At 39.3% G+C, this 18,143-nt stretch overlaps 1 protein-coding gene across 1 annotated transcript; it reads right to left on the reverse strand.

The window, feature by feature from the left end:
- Positions 1 to 9,983: 9,983 nt before the first annotated feature.
- LOC112589174 (uncharacterized) lies at positions 9,984 to 11,940 on the reverse strand. Its single transcript, XM_025301414.1, has 2 exons — positions 11,767 to 11,940; positions 9,984 to 11,459 (listed from the first exon to the last, which is right to left on the reverse strand). The coding sequence occupies exons 1-2, from the start codon at positions 11,861 to 11,863 to the stop codon at positions 10,006 to 10,008; spliced, it is 1,551 nt and encodes a 516-aa protein (XP_025157199.1). The 5' UTR covers positions 11,864 to 11,940; the 3' UTR covers positions 9,984 to 10,005.
- Between the last annotated feature and the right edge of the window lie 6,203 nt (positions 11,941 to 18,143).

The following is an 18,143-nucleotide window of genomic DNA, read 5'->3' on the forward strand; positions in this document are numbered from 1 at the left end:
GAAAAATGAACCGGACATCGGTAACCCACATCCGTGGTATGTTTCTTTTACTCCATCGTAAGTCTTTTATTATTCATCCTAAAAGTAACATAAGAAATAATTGTATATTGTCGTGGGTTTCCCATTAACTTTTATCTTTTCTCTCGTTCAGTCTTTCTCAATGTTTCTCTCGAAAGCGAAAGAGCGTCGAAAGAGCTTTTCCTGAACAGGTGGCAGTGGTCACCCCCGCATTCGACATTCCAACAACGAAGAAGAAGTAGAAGAAACGTTGAAGAATGAACACTGCCCACACTTCATCAGTAGTCTCTAAATTACACAAACCTGTGAGGAAATGTATGATATTGAGGAAGCATCGGCTGAAGAGACACCTATAGCCGTCTCCATGCTAATGTTACGTCCTGGAGGAGGAGCGCAACTTGGCGCTTGCTTTCGCAAGCTCCGACGTACTCGCAAGTCAGCGGTACAGAATCAAGGATCGGAGCGATCCCTTTATCTGACGCGGACGTACGCCGGTGGTCCTTGATTTAGGTCAAGGAACTGAATCCTTTACCTGGGATAGGACCGTGAGCGACGGTTGAAGGAAGGGAGAATTTTGTTGAGAATAATTAGTCGGTAATCGTGATTGGCTTACAATTACAAACAACTTGTTTTATTAGTAATTAGACGGATGTTCACAATGAAATAAAATTTACAAGCTTTTATAAAGTGTACGTATACATAGATGTATAAACAATCGCGGTCTGAGCAAAATTCCGTGTTCGTTATGTCCGACTGTGATCGAAAGGTTGGCCACTGGGGTCTGATTTAACAATTAAGGAGGAATGCCAAAGGGAATAGAAAACGGAAGTAAAACGAAAGGAAAAAAAAAGAGAGAGAAGAATAGATAAAAAAATGAAACGAAAGAGGTCACTCAGATAAAATAAAATATAAATAACTTACTGCTGGACTTCTCTGATCTTAGTAGACAATGAAAGGTGTGGTTGCTGCGTCTCTGTGAGAATAGATGCCTCAAGTTCTGCGCCAAGGACAGGCAGCTAGTTTCGGCAGGATCGCTCTCAATGGCCCAAGAAGGCACAAGATCGTTGCACCGAATAATTAACAAGTGAAGAATACTGATTGGTCTAAGCCACAAGTTGGCTTGATTGTTAAGAAAACCCTGAAGGGGTTCTGGAGAGAAGTGTCTGTCCTGGGTGCTGGATCGGCGAGAAGTGAGTGAGGCTTTTGACTTTTCTCAAAAGTCAGCTCGGTTGAGAGAGTGGGGTTTTTAGGGGAATGTTCCAGATGATTATTTTATAGGAGATAAGATGCATGTGGCAATAAGAGGATTTTGAAAGACTTTTGTAAATAAAAAAAATCGTGGCAGCTATCTTAAGAAGTAAATATCGATATTTATAAGAACGATGTCGTGATGCTGGTATCAGTGATTAAGTTCGTAGGAAATCAAATAGGGATTAGGTTAAGATTATTAGTATTTTCGGGGTATCAAAATTTCCAGAAATTGTTCGTGTGATAACTTGTGAGGTAGGTCGTGTGGTAACATGCCTGAGCGCATTTAGACGTGTAATCAGTAAAAATAAATTCGATTTCTCTTATTTATATAAGAGTTTTGAGGTTCGCTGAGTCAGCATGACGTAACATTAAGCCTTTCGACATACGTTTCTTGCTCGAAAATGATGACGTAGGTAGGGTGATATTGAACTTGTAATTCATTTCTACGCGTCATGCGTAAAATTTAAGAAAATTAAAAATTAAATTTTTACAGTGCAACAGGGTGGAGGGTACGAACAGTTAGATTTCCATGGGATAGACAAACACAACGAAAAAGAAGAGGAGGACGTTGTAGGAGAAGGAGGGGAACAATCGAACGCACCGGAAACTTCCCTAATTAGATCTAATATTAGCGAAACCGACTATAAATTTATTCAAATTTATGGGGAAAGGATACGTAAATTTAGAAAATTTAATATTCTCGGTAGGGAAGTGTGTATCAAAATTAGGCCTCCCCCCGACGATAACGATATCGTGCTTTACCTCGAAAATGCTTTCTGCGAAATCTATGCCTACGTGGTTAACTCGGCCGGCCTAAACGACTACGTCGGGTTATCGTTTGTTTCAGTAGACTTAACTCGGGGACCTGCAGGTTTATCGTTTCGCCCAGTACGTGACTTGAGCTATGGAGATATTTGGAATCTTGTGAGCTCGCTAGTTCAAAGTGCTGGAGGTCACGATATACTGGAGCATTTTATTGTTAATGTTTTCAATGTCGCGTTGCCTTCGGGACAAGGCGCAAAAGCGAACAAATTAACGCATGAAGGGGTTGCGAAACGTTCGATCCTTATTATAAACAATACAGATAATCTATGTTTCCCGCGCTCGCTTGTAGTTGCAATGATTTATAGTGAACGCGGGAATGTGCGCACTGGGGAGCTTCACGCAAAATGGAATGCTGTGAGAAAACAGAATTCTGTGATGCAGCGAGAGCTAGCACTCGAACTCACGCGGAAAGCTGGTATTTCTATACCCGATGAAGGGTGTAACATTCCAGAGTTCGAGCGTTTCCAACACCATGTCGCCAAGTACGATACAGCGATCACTGTTTATAATTTTAGCTCTTTTGCTCGTGGTGCGCCTCCGTTATACGATGACAGCGGGGTGGTCGTCTTTCTAGGTCGCACGGTTAGACATAAACTAAATATTATGTATTACGAGTGCAGTCGTCACTTTAAGCCAATATTGAATTTAAGAGCTGCTAGTGGAAGCGGGGGTTATTGCGTTCGTTGCAACCGCGGATATAAGCCTGAAAGGGGACATCGGTGTTCAAATGCATGTCTCCGGTATTTCGCCGTTCCGTCGTGTGAAGAAACGGTTCAACTAATCCATTGTAGCATATGCCAACGGGCGTTTTACGGTACCGCATGCTTCGAACGACATCGCGCCCCAAAGTCATACAATGTCGAGACAATATCGAGTGTCTGTAGCATTCTCTGGATTTGCAACAAATGCGGTCATTTACAAAACTCAAGGAAAAGACATAAATGTGGTATGATATATTGTCGTATTTGTGGGTCGTCAAAACCACTGAACCACCTCTGTTTCATGCGCCCGCTTCGTCACACCAACGGATTATCGAAAAATCCAACGCGAGCGGAAAATACTAAATGGAGGAAACTGAAATAGAGGATGAAAATAATAAGAACGTACAAACGCGCGAACGGAAGAAAGGTCACGTCGCACTTGTGTTTTATGATTTTGAGACACGACAGGACGATGTGGTCGAAGGCAGCGAAAATGTTAAAACGCACGTGGTTGCACTGTGTGTCGCGCAGCAAATATGTGATTCCTGTATGGAGATAGACGACATGACGGTGTGTTGTCGTTGGTATGGCGTGCGTGAATTAATATTTCGCAATGATCCGGTGAAGCAATTTGTCGATTTCGCCACGAGACCAACGAAGAGCTTCAAACAGATCATTTGCATCGCGCATAACGCTAGTGCGTTCGACTCTCAATTTATTCTCCGCTACCTGGTACGAAAGTAACAACTACGTTGAGCCAAAACTTATTTTAAACAGTACGAAAATTTTACTATTAACCGTTGGTCAAACTAAATTCATAGACAGCATTAATTATATGCCGATGCGATTGTCAATGTTGCCAAAAGCTTCCGGGTTGAAGGGTATTTCAGGCAAAGGATTATTCCCTCATTTGTTTAATACCGTCGAAAACCAATATTACACCGATCCATTACCTGATATTCGGTATTTCTCACCAGATACGATGAAACCGAATGAACGTGAAGAGTTTTTAGCCTGGCATGCGGAGATGGTTAGTAAAAACGTCGAGTTCGATTTCCAATGAGAGATAGTAGCCTATTGTCGCAACGACGTGGATATTCTTCGTCGAGCATGTCTCGCCTTTCGTAAAATTTTTCTGGAGCGGGGAAAAGTATGTCCCTTCGAAGAATATACAACCATCGCTTCCACTTGTATGCGAGTTTTCTGGAAAAATTTTTTGCGTGAGAAAGAGATAGGTATCATTCCGACGGGAGGTTACAGACATGCTAATAATCAATCGGATAAAGCTCTTCAATGGCTACTGTGGAAGGAACGCGAGCTCGGGCGCGTTATAATTCATGCCGGTAGAGGATGGGAACAACGTTTATCAAATGGTACATTAGTTGACGGTCATTACGAGTCGGAAAATCCACCGCAAAGACATGTTCTACAATTTCACGGATGTTTTTGGCATGGATGTCCTGCATGTTTTCGAGTGAACCGCGATAGACCACTCTCGACCTGTATACACGCGGATACGATCGACGCACGCTACAAACGCACACTCGCAAAGTCAAGTCGTCTTCAAAAACAGGGATATTTCCTTATGGAGAAATAGGAATGCGTCTTCAATCGTGAGCTGCGTGAGAATCAGGAGATGCGCGATTTTGTAGAAAATCACTCAATGCTGCGAACCAAGGCCCTCGATCCTCGCGACGCATTCTTCGGGGGCCGCACGGGGAATATCGTCACGCGGTACGAAGTTACGGAGGATGAGAAGATACGTTACGTTGACGTATACTCTCTATACCACTACGTACTAAAGACGAACGCTTTTCCGATCGGACATCGGAAGTTTACGTGGGCGAAGAGTGCTCCAACTGAATCGGTGTGGCTCCTGATTTTAACTTTACTACGGTGGAAGGACTCGTACAATGCAGAGTACTCGCACCACGCGAGCTCTTTCACCCCGTTCTACCGTTTCGCACACAAGGTAAATTATTGTTCGCACTCTGTCGCAGCTGCTGTGAAACATTCTCTCAAATAGCATGTACACATGAGAATCCAACCGATCATGAATTCGAAGGCACTTGGGTATCTTGCGAGCTACGAAAAACCATTGAGAAAGGCTATCGTGTGACATTTGTAAGCGAGATATGGAATTATAATATCTCACGATACGATCCTAGTACTCGCCAAGGCGGTTTGTTTGCCGAATATATTAATTGTTTCCTACAGCTTAAGCAGGAGGCCAGCGACTGGCTGAACGAATGCGAGGATAACGACGAGAACGCAAAAGAAAATTATTTAAGGGAGTACAAAGAAATTGTGGGGGTTGTTCTCGATAGGCATGATATAGCGTGGAATCCTGGTCTACGTTCGATTGCAAAGTTGTGTCTGAATTCCTTCTGGGAAAAATTCGGTCAACGTTCTAATCTACCGAATACAGAGATTGTTAGAACGCGAGAACATTTATTATCTTTGCTCACGAGTCCAGAGCATGAAATAATAAATATTTTGCCTGTAAACGACGACGTGATCTACGTCACGTGGCAGCTGCGACAAGAGGCGCTCGTACCTTCTTCGATGACAAATGTAGTAATAGCGGCTTACACGATGGCGCAGGCACGACTAAAATTGTACGAATATTTAGAAAAATTAGACCGCCGTGTATTATATTATGACACCGATTCCTGTATATATGTGAGCACCGGTGAGCCCCAATGAGTACGAACCGCGTACGGGTAATTTTTTGGGGGATATGACGGATGAGCTTGAGAACTATGGTCAAGGCGGTTACATAGAGAGCTTTATATTCGGAGGCCCAAAATTTTACTCCTACGTTGTGCGTACCCCGCAAGGTAGAACTCACGAAGTTTGTAAAGTAAAGGGGATAAACCTAAACTTTGAAAATTCGAGATATATTAACTTTAGCAGTATAAAAAATTTATTAATAGCCGGAAAAATAACCGAAAACGAGAAAGATGTTGAGAAAGAGGAGGATTCGCGGAAAACATCGATAAATTTACGTTTTAGAGCGATTCGGCGTACCGCATTTCATGACGTCGTAACGAGAGACAAGAACAAATCGTGCAAACCTGTGCTACTAAAACGTAGATTCGACAACGACACAGGACACTCTCTGCCATATAGCTAGGTGACGTCGTAAGAGAATAGTCGGTTGATCCTTCTCCTCTTTCGAATCTGAACATTTATTTCTAGAAAATAAGAAAAATGTATAAATGTAAATAAAGAGTTAAGTATTCTGTATAAAAATATACGTCTGTTTTCTCTCAATAATGACTTATCTGCATATTGCGTATACAGGGATATGAGCTAGTTGGACCGCCACGGAAGGCCCCTCGGCGCGGGTTATGAGCCTATCACCGTTTCTTCTTTTCTTCGTATTTATGTAGCTTCACTAGGTAACAGAATAATCCATTTAGCAAAATGGACGTTCGCTGGAAACATCCTTGGACATCTATCGTTTGCGGCCCTACGGTTTGTGGGAAAACGGTTTTCGTAAAGACTTTTCTTTGTTATTTACCTGCAATGCCGGATACCCGTTTCGACAGGATCCTATTCTATTATGCCGAGTGGCAAGAGGCTTACCGGCAACTACAGCAAGAAGTGATGAAATCAGGCCGATGTATGATAGAATTTCGAGAAGGCTTACCGCGCACAGATGATTATTCAAACGACCCGCTTGTCGCGAAATTAGTGAATTGGTGAAATTGGTGAATAGACGATCTCATGAGGGAATCATTATCGTGCGAAATAATTGTCGATCTGTTCACGAAGGGGAGTCATCACAAAAACCTTAGTGTTATACTCATTTCGCAAAATCTATTTCATCAAGGACGAGGGCAACGAGATATTTCTCTCAATACGAATTACATCGTGGTGTTCAAAAACCCCCGCGATTGTGCTTAGATACGCCAGACAGATATGTCCGGAAGATTCAAAGTTTTTGGAAGAAGCTTACTATGACGCTACATCGTTTCCACATGGATATCTGTAGCTCAATCTGAAACAATTTATTCCGGATGAATATCGGTTTCGTACATGTATCCTCCCCACCGATACTACACACTATGTTTACGTTCAACGAGGATCCACCAGAAGTTACGTATAAAACCCGTGCATATGCTTATGTTACGTCCTAGAGGAGGAACGCAACCCTTTCGTTCGCGAGTAAAGCGAACCTCGTTCGTACACGCGTGTCAGTGAACGGGTCAGGGACCCGACGGGTCCCTTTACTCGGGCACCGACGTACGACGAGTGGTCCGTTTTTCGGTCAGGGACGCGAATCCCTTTACCGGGGATAGGACCATGAGTTGACTGTTGGAAGGGTATATGTGATTTTGAAATCAATTGGAAAAAGAATGAAATATAAACAGATTTATTAAAATAACAAAATGAATTACGGCGCGGTTTAATACAGTTGAGGAATGACTGTGTATGTGTATGTGTGTATGTATGAGAAGTGAAAGAAGGAGGAAATAAAAAAAAAGGTAGAAGCAAAAAAAAAACAGAACTTACTGCTGACTCCTGTTATCCCGAAGGTGAGCAAAAAATAAAATTGTCGTTTGGTAGCTCCTGCTCGGTAGGTTAAGTTGTGCTCGTCCACTCCCTTCCGGTTGTTCAATTATAACACAAACACTAATGCCTTTTGCTGATTTCTTTGAATGTTTGCACAAACTCGGATATATGAATCGTAGATATATTATCTGAATGTCTGACTTGAAATCTAAATTCTGAATGCTCAAAACAGAATATCCGAGTGAGAGTATGACTGCCTTTTTCAGAGTAGAATTAGAAGTAGAAATAGAAGTAGTGTGTGTCGCGGAGGCGGATTACCGCGGTTTTTATAGTGATAATCGGAGGCAGAAACTATCAGGGTGGGTAGAGAGATGGCCTTTGAGGAAGGGGTGAATTGGTCTTAGTGGGAAAAAGTCTCAGCCATTAGCAAAGTTAAAAGACATCGTGGGAGGAGACAGTTAGTTTTTGGAGATATGAATATGGAAGGGCTAAAGGGTGGAGCGTGGGTGTCTCATAGTTTTAGGTGGATATATGATTGGCTGAATGAATTAGGCGCGACAAGCGTGGAGGTGGTGGATTCTTGAGATAGAGAAATGTATACAAGTGGCCGGCTGGAAAAATCAAAATGCCGTAAATCAAAGGCTGGGATCAAATTTTACGACTATCAGTGAAGTAGGCTTTGTTGGTTGACTGATAGGGCACATATGGTTTTGGATTGGGAAGATGTAAGTTTCAAGTTTTAGAGCAGGAATGCTCTGAGTTGCTTTGTTTCACTGAAGGTTTGTTAGCGCGGAGTTTCAAATTTTTATAGCTGGGACGACGGACACACTTGGCGAACACTATCCAGATATAAACTTTAAACGAAGACGTAGATTTTTACAACAGGGCACTGTTTCATATGGAATTTTCCCGAATCGCCTTTCATTTGGCGCCACGGCTGTTCGCCAGATGGGTCTGTTTCCTAATTTATATTTATATATGTATATATTCCTATTATAGTTATATTAGGAGAATATAAATCCGCGAGAGGAAAGAATTTTTACTAATTAAATCTACAGGACGTAACACCCCCTGCCTTAGACAAATGTTGGGACCGCCAACATTTGCCTACGTAGTGTATTGTTAAAATCGTATTAATTGTGTGTAATTGAGTGTAGATTGTAATATAGTCGATTCGATTTTCGCAATTAAAATACTCATTTGTAGCTGATATGGTCCTTGAGTTTTTACAGATGTGTTGTTTTATTGCCAGGCAGCGCAAGGTGGCAGGCTTCGGATCCTCTTTCCTTTTTAGTCAGGTAGTTCGTGTTTCGGGTTGCAGTATGGTTATCCCTTTTTGCGGTTAGAACCTGCTAGGTTGTCTGCTTAAATATGTTATAAAATAATCTGGAAAAAATACTTCGAGGAGATTGGCGCAATTATTCGTAAATCATCTGATAAATATAATTAGAAAGAGCTTAATTATAATAATTCGTGTTTGTTTAGAAGGAGGAAAGAGAAGGCGACCACTAAAACCTCTTACTTCCTTTTTTTTTTCTTCTATATATATATAGTAATAATAATAATAGAGAGAAAAGGGAATGATATTGAAATTATAAATTGTTATAAAAATATTTTCCTCTTCTCTCCTTTTTTATTGTATATATATATTTTTTTTTGTTTTATATATAAATACTCTTTTCTTTTTTTTTTTTTTTTAGAAAGAAAATACCATTGAAATAGTATTTTATGAAGTAGAATATTATACAGGGAAAAAGGAAATTTATTGTTATAATTATTTATCTTTCCTTACTCTTTTCCTCCTCTTTCTTTTATATATATATATATATATAGAAAAGTAAAATAAAATACGATATATATGTATATGAAGGTATAAGAACATAAAATATATATATAGATACAATGTATATAAAAGTAAAAAAAAAGGTATGAGTATATGAGAAGAGGAAAAAAAATTATATATATATATTGGAGTATAAGAAGATATAGTATATATGTATTTATGTATTCTGGTTATTAGTATTCGCTTGTAATGGGTTCAGCTTGGCCTAGATCAATGAATTCTGTTCTTAAGGAACTATAGCTTAGTCGATTAGGACGAGACATCTGCATTTCGACTTCCGCGGATTGTGAGGATATAGTCCTTCGGATCTTCATCCATCCTTCCTCGCCTTCCGCCAAAAGTTTGATTAATTGTTTAGCCTTTGTTGACCATGTTAAGGATGGTCCTGCAGGTTTTGTATTATATAAGCTGCAGGAAATGGTTTGCCACGGCATCAGGTAGAACTGGTCCGGTAGTTGATATATATCAGTAAACGCTTTTGCAACACATTTTCCCCAGTCGCCCAATCTAATGAAGGCGACTCCTTTTCTTGTTGCTGTTACTGTACCTCGACACCATTGGTCGAGGTTACGTACTGCTACTATTCTTCCTGGAATGATCGCATGAGGTAGCAGGATGTACCTATTCGGTCTTCTTTTTAATACCCACTCCAGGTCTTCTTGTAACTCCAGGAGCGTTGTTTTGTTGTACTTAAGTTGTACCCAAAATAATGTGGGAGATTCCACTCGGATGATTTGCACGGGTAGAGGGTTTCGAGTGAGTAAGTTAATGTTGATATGTGTGATATTCATTCCTAAAATAAATGCAAATATATATATATATATATTTTTGTATGAAGACAGAAGTTTAGGATTTGAGTTCGAAGGTATATGGAGTATTGTCCTTTTGTGGAGAGAGTGGATAAAGTCGTTGGTATTCCGTTTGATTGGTAGAACTAGAAGGTTCGGTGATTATGGGAGGATGGGTTGGTCCCACATTGACAGTTTGTAATTCAATAGCTGCTTCAGTTTTGGTGGTCTTCCTTCCACCGATTAGAATTAATAATTGTGTGAGAGAGTCCCAGAGAGCTCCTATTAAATAACAGGAACACCCATATATTGAGTGTAGTGCGAAACCATGTAAAATGGTGTCCAGTAATAGTTTAATAAACCGAAAAATAAGGAAGATTCCCATTATTCCAGCACTAATGTTGCCGAAAATCAAAAATCGTCCCCAGATTTTGTTCCAAGTTGAAGTGGCTAGTTTTTCTAATGAAGCTTCGTCTAGAAGGTTTGTAAATGATCCTCCATGGATCGTAGCGCTGTGGCCCATCATTGCTCGAGCCATTGTATTGAGAACGGCAGGTCGTTCTGCTGGGAATAAGATGTGATCTTTGAATTCGTCGAGATCCGATTGGCTGTAAATGCCGCTGGTAGCCAGTGCTCCAGGACTGGTGTATTTCCATTCTGGTTTAGTCATAGGTTTCAAAGTTGTTGGCGGAATGGATTTTATCGGATTTGGCATCATTTTGTACCAATCTTCTCCTAATTGGTACATCACAGGTGCCAAGGGGTTGCAGTTGACCTGTGTTCCTTGGCGAAGCAGTAAGTGAGTTTGTGGTGCTAAATAATATGTTTCATTTTCTCTTATTACCGGAAGTTGAGTATAGCAGTTGGGCGTTCGAGCTACTTGAACTTCCACTGGTACACATTTAATGATGTGTATTACTTCTCCGGCTAATATCGAAGTATAACCTGATGCTTTCATGAAATGATATGCAAATATATCTGGAGATTGAGTTGCTATCGCCAGTGCGTTCTGTAGCATTTTCTGCTCGAGATAGCATTGCTGATATAACATATTCCTGTAAAGCTGATTTAATTGTGCTCGGAAATGTTTTTCTACATACACGAATTTGGAGTTCATATATGTAAAGATATCTGTGTTTGCCGGGTTGTGTATCTTTTTGAAGATACTCAGGTCAGTGAAGGTTTCAAAGATAAACAGTTTCGGGTGCTCCGTTTTTACTAAGGGGTAACCGCAGGCCTTTACCTCGCCTCTACTTGCTAGAGCGAAGGTAGTATCCTGTGTAGTAATAGAATATACCGTTTGGGATCCGGCATCAGTGCTGTCTTGCATTTTGATAGCGTATCCGTCGAATAAAACTCCATAACTGCTCCCTTTGCATGAATCATCTGGTATGGTATCCCAATAAGTATTTCCTCCTTCGATATCGACGCAATGTGCGGCTTTTAATTCGCAATAAACCCCTGATCTGAGCACCACTTGATTGGCGTTAAGTTTTACCGTTGCACTGTATTCTTGTAATGTAATCTTTACATTCGCTAATACTACAACGCTTGTCCAGCTTCCATAATCGTCGGTGAAAGCGCTTCCATAACATGTACCGTCATTTTCAACTCTTCCCGCCAAAGTTACTGGCCTACTTATAGTTTGATTAATTTTTAGTCCTGATATATATGTGGTTCCTAGTCTAGCTGTGCTATGCCAGTGCATACGTAAGCATTCTTGACGAGACGTTTCCTGAATATATGCGTATTTGCCATTTGCTACGTCCATAGTATGAGAGTGCATTCCACATCTTCTTACAATACGATCTATTTCCACCTTGCATTGTCTTACCATTACAGAATGGAAATCGTTGGCTTGCAATAATTGCAATTTTAATTTGGTGGAGTTGACCTTCTGTGGCGGTATGTCGCATTCTTCGATAGTGAGAAGCGATACGGTGGTTATGTTGGATGAAGCTGAACCGCAATCATATCCGATTATTCCCTTGATAGCGGGAAGATATAAGGTGAGAATAAGCAGAATGATCCCACGATGCATCTGAAATTGTGATTATCCTAATCATTAAACTTTATTCTTGTTTACTGGAATGATGTAAGATATCCGAAGTCTATTAGGATGAACGATACGGCTGTTCTTTTGCAATTTGATTCTGACATTATTTCTGTTTATTATCTCTAGTACTTCGTGTGGCCCAGTGTATTGATCTCCGAATTTTCCGGGTTTAGGTCCCTTTAATAAGAAGACATAATCTCCCGGTTTAAAAGTCTGAGGATTAATTTTTTTATCGTAATAGCCCTTAGATTTTACTTTAGCGTCAGTCAAATTGTCATTTGCTTGTAATTGCATTTTGTGTAATCGAGTAAATAGTTGTATCAAGTAATCATCATATGTTTTTATTTTGTCGTCTTCGAGTAATGGTTCGTTTGACGGCATTCTCGCGGGTCTACCGAAAACTAATTCGTATGGTGTGTGTTTAGTGCCTTCATGTATGCAAGTATTGTAATTTTGTATTGCTAAGTCTACCCATTCATCCCATTCCTTTTCATTGGTTGCGTATTGTTTCAAATATTCTCCTAGTGCGTGGTGAGATCTTTCCAAGGAACCATTTGATTGTGGATGGAAGGCAGTTGTACGAAACCTTCGTATTCTGTAGTATTTTGCTACTTTCCTTATTAGATCGCTGATGAAATTTCTTCCTTGGTCGGTGAGCACAGCTTTAGGTGGTCCAAAAATAGCGATAAATCTCTTCACAAATTTATCGGCTATTGTTGCAGCAGTTTGATCCGGTAATGGTACGGCTAAGCTGAATTTACTTAGTTGATCTTGCATTGTGAGAATATATTCGTTACCATTTTTAGTACGTGGTAATGGTCCTACTATATCCATGGCAATTTTATCGAATGTCCATCCTGGAGTATCCGTTATTACCATAGGTTGTTTAGTTTTTACTCGGACCAATTTCTTTAACTGGCATTGCAGACATTGTCGAATATGACGTCGGATATCTGATTTCAGATTTTCCCAATAATAATACTGACGAATTCTGTTGTATGTTTTAGTTACTCCTCTGTGACCTCCTACTGGAGTGCAATGCATTTCCTGAAGTATTGCTTCTCGTATATCTCCTGGTGGATATTTGATCAAGCCTTTGCAAATAATTATTCGTATGGCTGAATCCAAGAATCCTGTCTGAAATTTAGTTTTGATATCGTTCCATGGTACATTCAGAATATATTCGCTCTTGGCTACACTTATACTTGCGAGATTCATACTCTCAGCAGTCTGTCGCAAATTGGTTATTGCTTGTGTTATATTTTTTAATATCATAGTTGGGCCTTCCTTCTGATTTTCGCTAATCGGTAATATAATGTGATACCTCTTGTTTCTTTTTATAAATTTTGCGATGCTTATTGATAGATTTGTAACTTTCGGCATTTCTAGTCTTTCGAATAATTTATTTCCTCCATCATCCACAGGATTCCCTGAGATATCTGTAAAATATAGCAAATTATCTTTGCGTAGGAAATGTAAATCTTTGGAGTCTATCAAATTGCTTTCTTTGCTTTGTGATTTCGTATTAATTGTTGCAAGTGGTTCGCAGTCATTGTCTTCTTCGTCCGTGTCCTCAGGTAGAGGTTTCGGCGGTAGGTTTTGTTTCTTCGGTTTTACGACCTCTTCATATGGTTCGGCTGTTTGGGTCAGCTGTTTCGCTCGACTTCGGGTCATAATAGCCCGAGAGGCTTCGGTAGGTCCCTGTGCAGAATCCCTGCATTCAGTATTCGTAGGTCCAGGCATATGGACCAAGGCCTCCACTGTTTGTGTTTTTGGTAATTCCATTGTTTCTCCGTCGGTCAGTGGCAAAATATTCTCGAGAGAGTCTACAGTCAGTGCGCGGTCGTCGGAAGGATGCGTGTCGCGAACGTTCTCCTCGGTTGATTCCTCGATATGTGGGTGGTCATTTGTGAGATGTCCTTCGTGACCGTCTTCTTCGTGTGATTCTTCAATGTCGCTATCTTCTTCAAGAAGGCGTTGGATAATTTCTGCATCCTTTGGATCATTTGGATTTAATTTGCTTCTTGTATTTATCATCTTGCAATCCTTTGAAGGTGAGTCAATAGGATTCCGTGACAATGCATCCGCATTTACATTAGTTTTCCCGGCCTTATAAACTACATCATAATCATACTCAGATAATTTCAATCTCCATCGAAGTATTCGCATGTTCGCATCCTGAGCGTTCTTAAACCACATTAGAGGTTTATGATCTGTTACAAGAGTGAATTTTCTTCCGTATAAATACGGTCTAAAATGCTTAACACAATATATTATTGCTAAAGCTTCCTTTTCGTAAGTATCATATTTTATTTCATTCTCACTCAGGGTACAAGATGCGTAAGCTATAGGTCGATCCTTATTAATAACTCCTTGAGATAGAATTCCGCCTATGGCATAACCGGATGCGTCGGTTGTTAAAATAAATGATTTTGAGAAATCGGGGTATTGCAGCACAGGTTCCTTACATAATTCGTTCTTTAGTATTGTGAATGATTGTTGTTGTTCTAATCCCCATTGGAAAGGTATTTCCTTTTTTAATAGTTGTGTTAAAGGTCTTGATAGTTTAGAAAATTCAGGAATAAATCTCCTGTAATACCCCGCTAATCCCAAAAATTGTTTAATATTTCTTGGTTTTTTGGTATTGGAAATTCGTGTACAGCTTCTAATTTTTTAGGATCCGGTTTCACTCCTCCATTGCTAATCACACGACCTAAATAATTGACTTCTCTGCGTAAAAATTGACATTTATCGGGTTGTAATTTTAAATTAGCTTCTTTGAGTCGTTGCATTAATTTTTCGAATTTATGTTTGTGTTCTTCTAGAGATGATGCGTATACTACAATATCATCCAAGTAAACAAATGCTTCCTGTCCTTGTATTCCCGATAAAACGATGTCCATTAATCGCTGAAAAGTTGCAGGAGCATTTTTTAAACCGAAAGGCATACGATTAAACTCATAATGTCCAAAAGGTGTGGTAAACGCGGTTTTATGTCTATCGCGAGGATCCATTTCAATTTGATGGAATCCTGAAGCTAAATCAAATACAGAAAAATATTGAGCTCCACCGAGTTGATCTAGGATGTCGATTATATTAGGTAACGGATAAGCGTCTCCAATAGTTTTATCATTTAATAAACGAAAATCCAATACCATACGCCATCGCTTATTGCCCAATTGATCTGCCTTTTTGGGTAAATCCAAATTGGAGTATTATACGGCGATTGAGAAGGCCGAATAATACTATTGGCTAATAGTTCTTGTACTTGTTTGTCAATTTCTTGTTTGTGAATTTGAGGAAATCTATATTGTTTTGTATTAATTGGATATTCGTCTATAGTCGGTATGCGATGTTGCAGTACGTGCGTCGAAGTCAGTTGTTCTCCAGGCAAATAGAAGCAATCTTGATGAGATTGTATTAATGCAATTATGCTACTAGTTTCGTTTTTATTTAAATGGTTAAAATCCATTAGGTCAAATAGTCTGTCTAATCGTTCGTCATCATGGTTGTCGGTTGAATTTATTTGGAGAACGTTTGTATGCAACTTTGAATTAATGAAATTATTATTGAGATAAGTGGCAGTGTCTATATCCCACTGTTGTTTTGTTCCGTCGTATCGTTGAGACGTGTCAATGTTTCGTCCGTTCGTCAAGAAATCGGCTGCTGCAGGCTTTCCAGCATTTGTAGTTGAGACTGGGAGAGCTAGAACTATCGTATTGTTATTAGAAGCGTGATTACATTTAAATTCAATTGCATTATTTTGGTCGGAAGATTGTAAAGATTCCTGGTTACGAGGGAAAATTGAAAGATCAATTACTGGCACACAGTTAGCATCATTTATAATATTTTCATTTCTATCTGTATAATTCTCATTGCATTTTTTTAATTTTTGAGTTTTAACATTTTCATAGGAAGCCTTAAATACTCCCTCTTGAGTTTCATTAAATTTTGTACATATCTTTTCAGTTACATTTGAGAAATTATATTCTGGATAATACGATTGTATCTTATCGTGTGACTCTTCTTCGATAATATATATACTTTCATTAGTTTTTAGAGTATTTTCCTTAGAGTTATTATATATTTCAAGAGATTTTTCCTCCTGGTTACCCACTTTCTCCCTTGGACGAGGAATCTGGAAATTGTCCCCTTGGTCGGGAGGATCGTGGTTTGGATAGGAGAATTGGGAATTTTTCCTTGAAATCTTATCTAAGTCTTTGCCTAATCCTACAAGAAGAGTCGATTCGAATATTTTTTGTTGATTAAATTTTTCTTTTGTTTAATAGGAGCATGGAAGGTCGCTCCTTGCTTCTTATTCTGAATTTTCGTCACTAGGCGGGGAAGTTGAGATTGATTCCCCTTTTCAAAATTTTTGTTTTCAACATTTCTTGATTCGACAGGGGTTGCGAGATTTTCCTCCGGTGAGTTAATATGTATATAATTAAATGTACCTTGGCCGTCGCATGATGCCGCATTTCGTAGTTCTCTTTCTTCGCGGTCAAGAATATATTCCCCTTTATCTTTAGGTTTTTCGTTATCTCTATTATTATTCTCAATATTTCCATCTTTAATATCGTTATCCTTCTCGTTATCCTTTAAAATCGCGGGTCGTATATTGATAGTTGGTATTAATATTCTATCTCAGTATCCAAAGAATTAATTACGTTAGTGTAAGCCTTACCGTCAATATTCTTTATTAAGCCGGTTGATTCTACTTCTACACCTTTTCCTATAGTTATCTTGGGTAAATATCCCTCTTTAATATGCGGATTTCCGATGCGCACGGAAACAATGCTTTAGAGTGCGCAGGAATTATTACAGATTCTTGTGAATAAAAAGGAATTTTAGTGGTTAAGACTTCTAAGTGACCTTTTGAATAATCAATTTTAGCTTTAGTTTGTTGAAAAAAATCGTTGCCTAATATCCCACAAGATTGAATAGGAAAATCATCAGAAATTACATGAAAGTCAACAGGAATTCCCAAAATTATCTTAGTAATTTTTCCGATAGTATACACGGGTGAATTATTAATTCCGTTTAATTTTAATATATGCGTTGAATCTAAGTCTGGAGTTCCTGAAATGCGAGCTTCCTTAATAAGGTTGGGTCCCGATCCTGTATCTAACATGAAAGTTTCAAATAACTATTTCCATTTAAACTTAACTGAACAGTAGGCACGCAGCTTTCTTTATTCAAATTAATTTCTACCGGTCTAATTATTGGAGCTCGATTATTGTGTTTTCTGTTAGTGCAGTCATCACTGGGCGCCCCGATCCGTCGGCTCCCCGGTTCGCGCCCGCCGTCGGGGACCCTTGAAAGTTTCCCTGTTTCTTACGATTATTTTCGATTCTCAAAATGCAATTTTCTATTGTGTGCCCCGTTTCCTTGCAATATCTACATTGATTTGCTAAATCTTGTGTTGTAGAATTGGAAGTATTTTCCGATGACCGATTTTCGCGACAATTACGAGCACTATGTCCCGTTCTATTGCAGATTTGACAAATAATTTGGATGTTATTTCTCGGAGAATTTCTATTAATAACTTGTCTTTCTCTACATTGAGATGCTTGATGTCCACGTCGCCCGCACCATTGACATACTTCGTTATTAGGAATATTATTCCGATTAGGATTTGAATAACAATTCTTCGCGTTATGACCTGGTTTATTGCACATTTGACAAATAATATTAGTAAAATTAGAGGAATTACCTCTACAATCTCTAGAGACGTGACCAGGTCTCTGGCAATTTTGGCATATAACCTGCTGATTATTAAGTGAACGGCAATTTTGAGCAGTATGACCGGGTTTAGAGCATATTTGGCATGAGACGAAATCGCTTTGTACAATTTTTACCGGCTTTTGTCCGATAGTTTCTCGGAATCTACATTTATCTGCACTATGGCCCCGTTTTTTGCAAATTTGGCAGACTAAGATTTCGGTCCCCAAGGATCTTTGTATTTTGTAATATTAGATTACATTTATCTGCTGTGTGACCGGATTTTTTACATATTTGACATAAATCTGTATTGACTTGAAAACCTTGCAACCCACGTATTTCGAAAATGTCCCGTAATTCTTTTTCAATTCTTAAAGCTTCTTCTACAGTTGCGGTTACATCTAAATTTCTGGCAATTC

This window comes from Harpegnathos saltator, unplaced genomic scaffold, assembly GCF_003227715.2.
Source record: "Harpegnathos saltator strain DR-91 unplaced genomic scaffold, Hsal_v8.6 scaffold416, whole genome shotgun sequence".
NCBI classification, from domain to species: Eukaryota; Metazoa; Arthropoda; class Insecta; order Hymenoptera; family Formicidae; genus Harpegnathos; species Harpegnathos saltator.

Excerpts from the sequence above, each read along its gene's own strand:
- LOC112589174 (XM_025301414.1), bottom strand. The coding sequence starts at position 11,863 with ATGCGACATACCGCCACAGAAGGTCAACTCCACCAAATTAAAATTGCA. Across the intron at positions 11,460-11,766 it reads TAATGGTAAGACAATGCAAG|AATACAGTGCAACGGTAAAA; the intron begins GTGGAAATAGAT and ends TTACATTACAAG.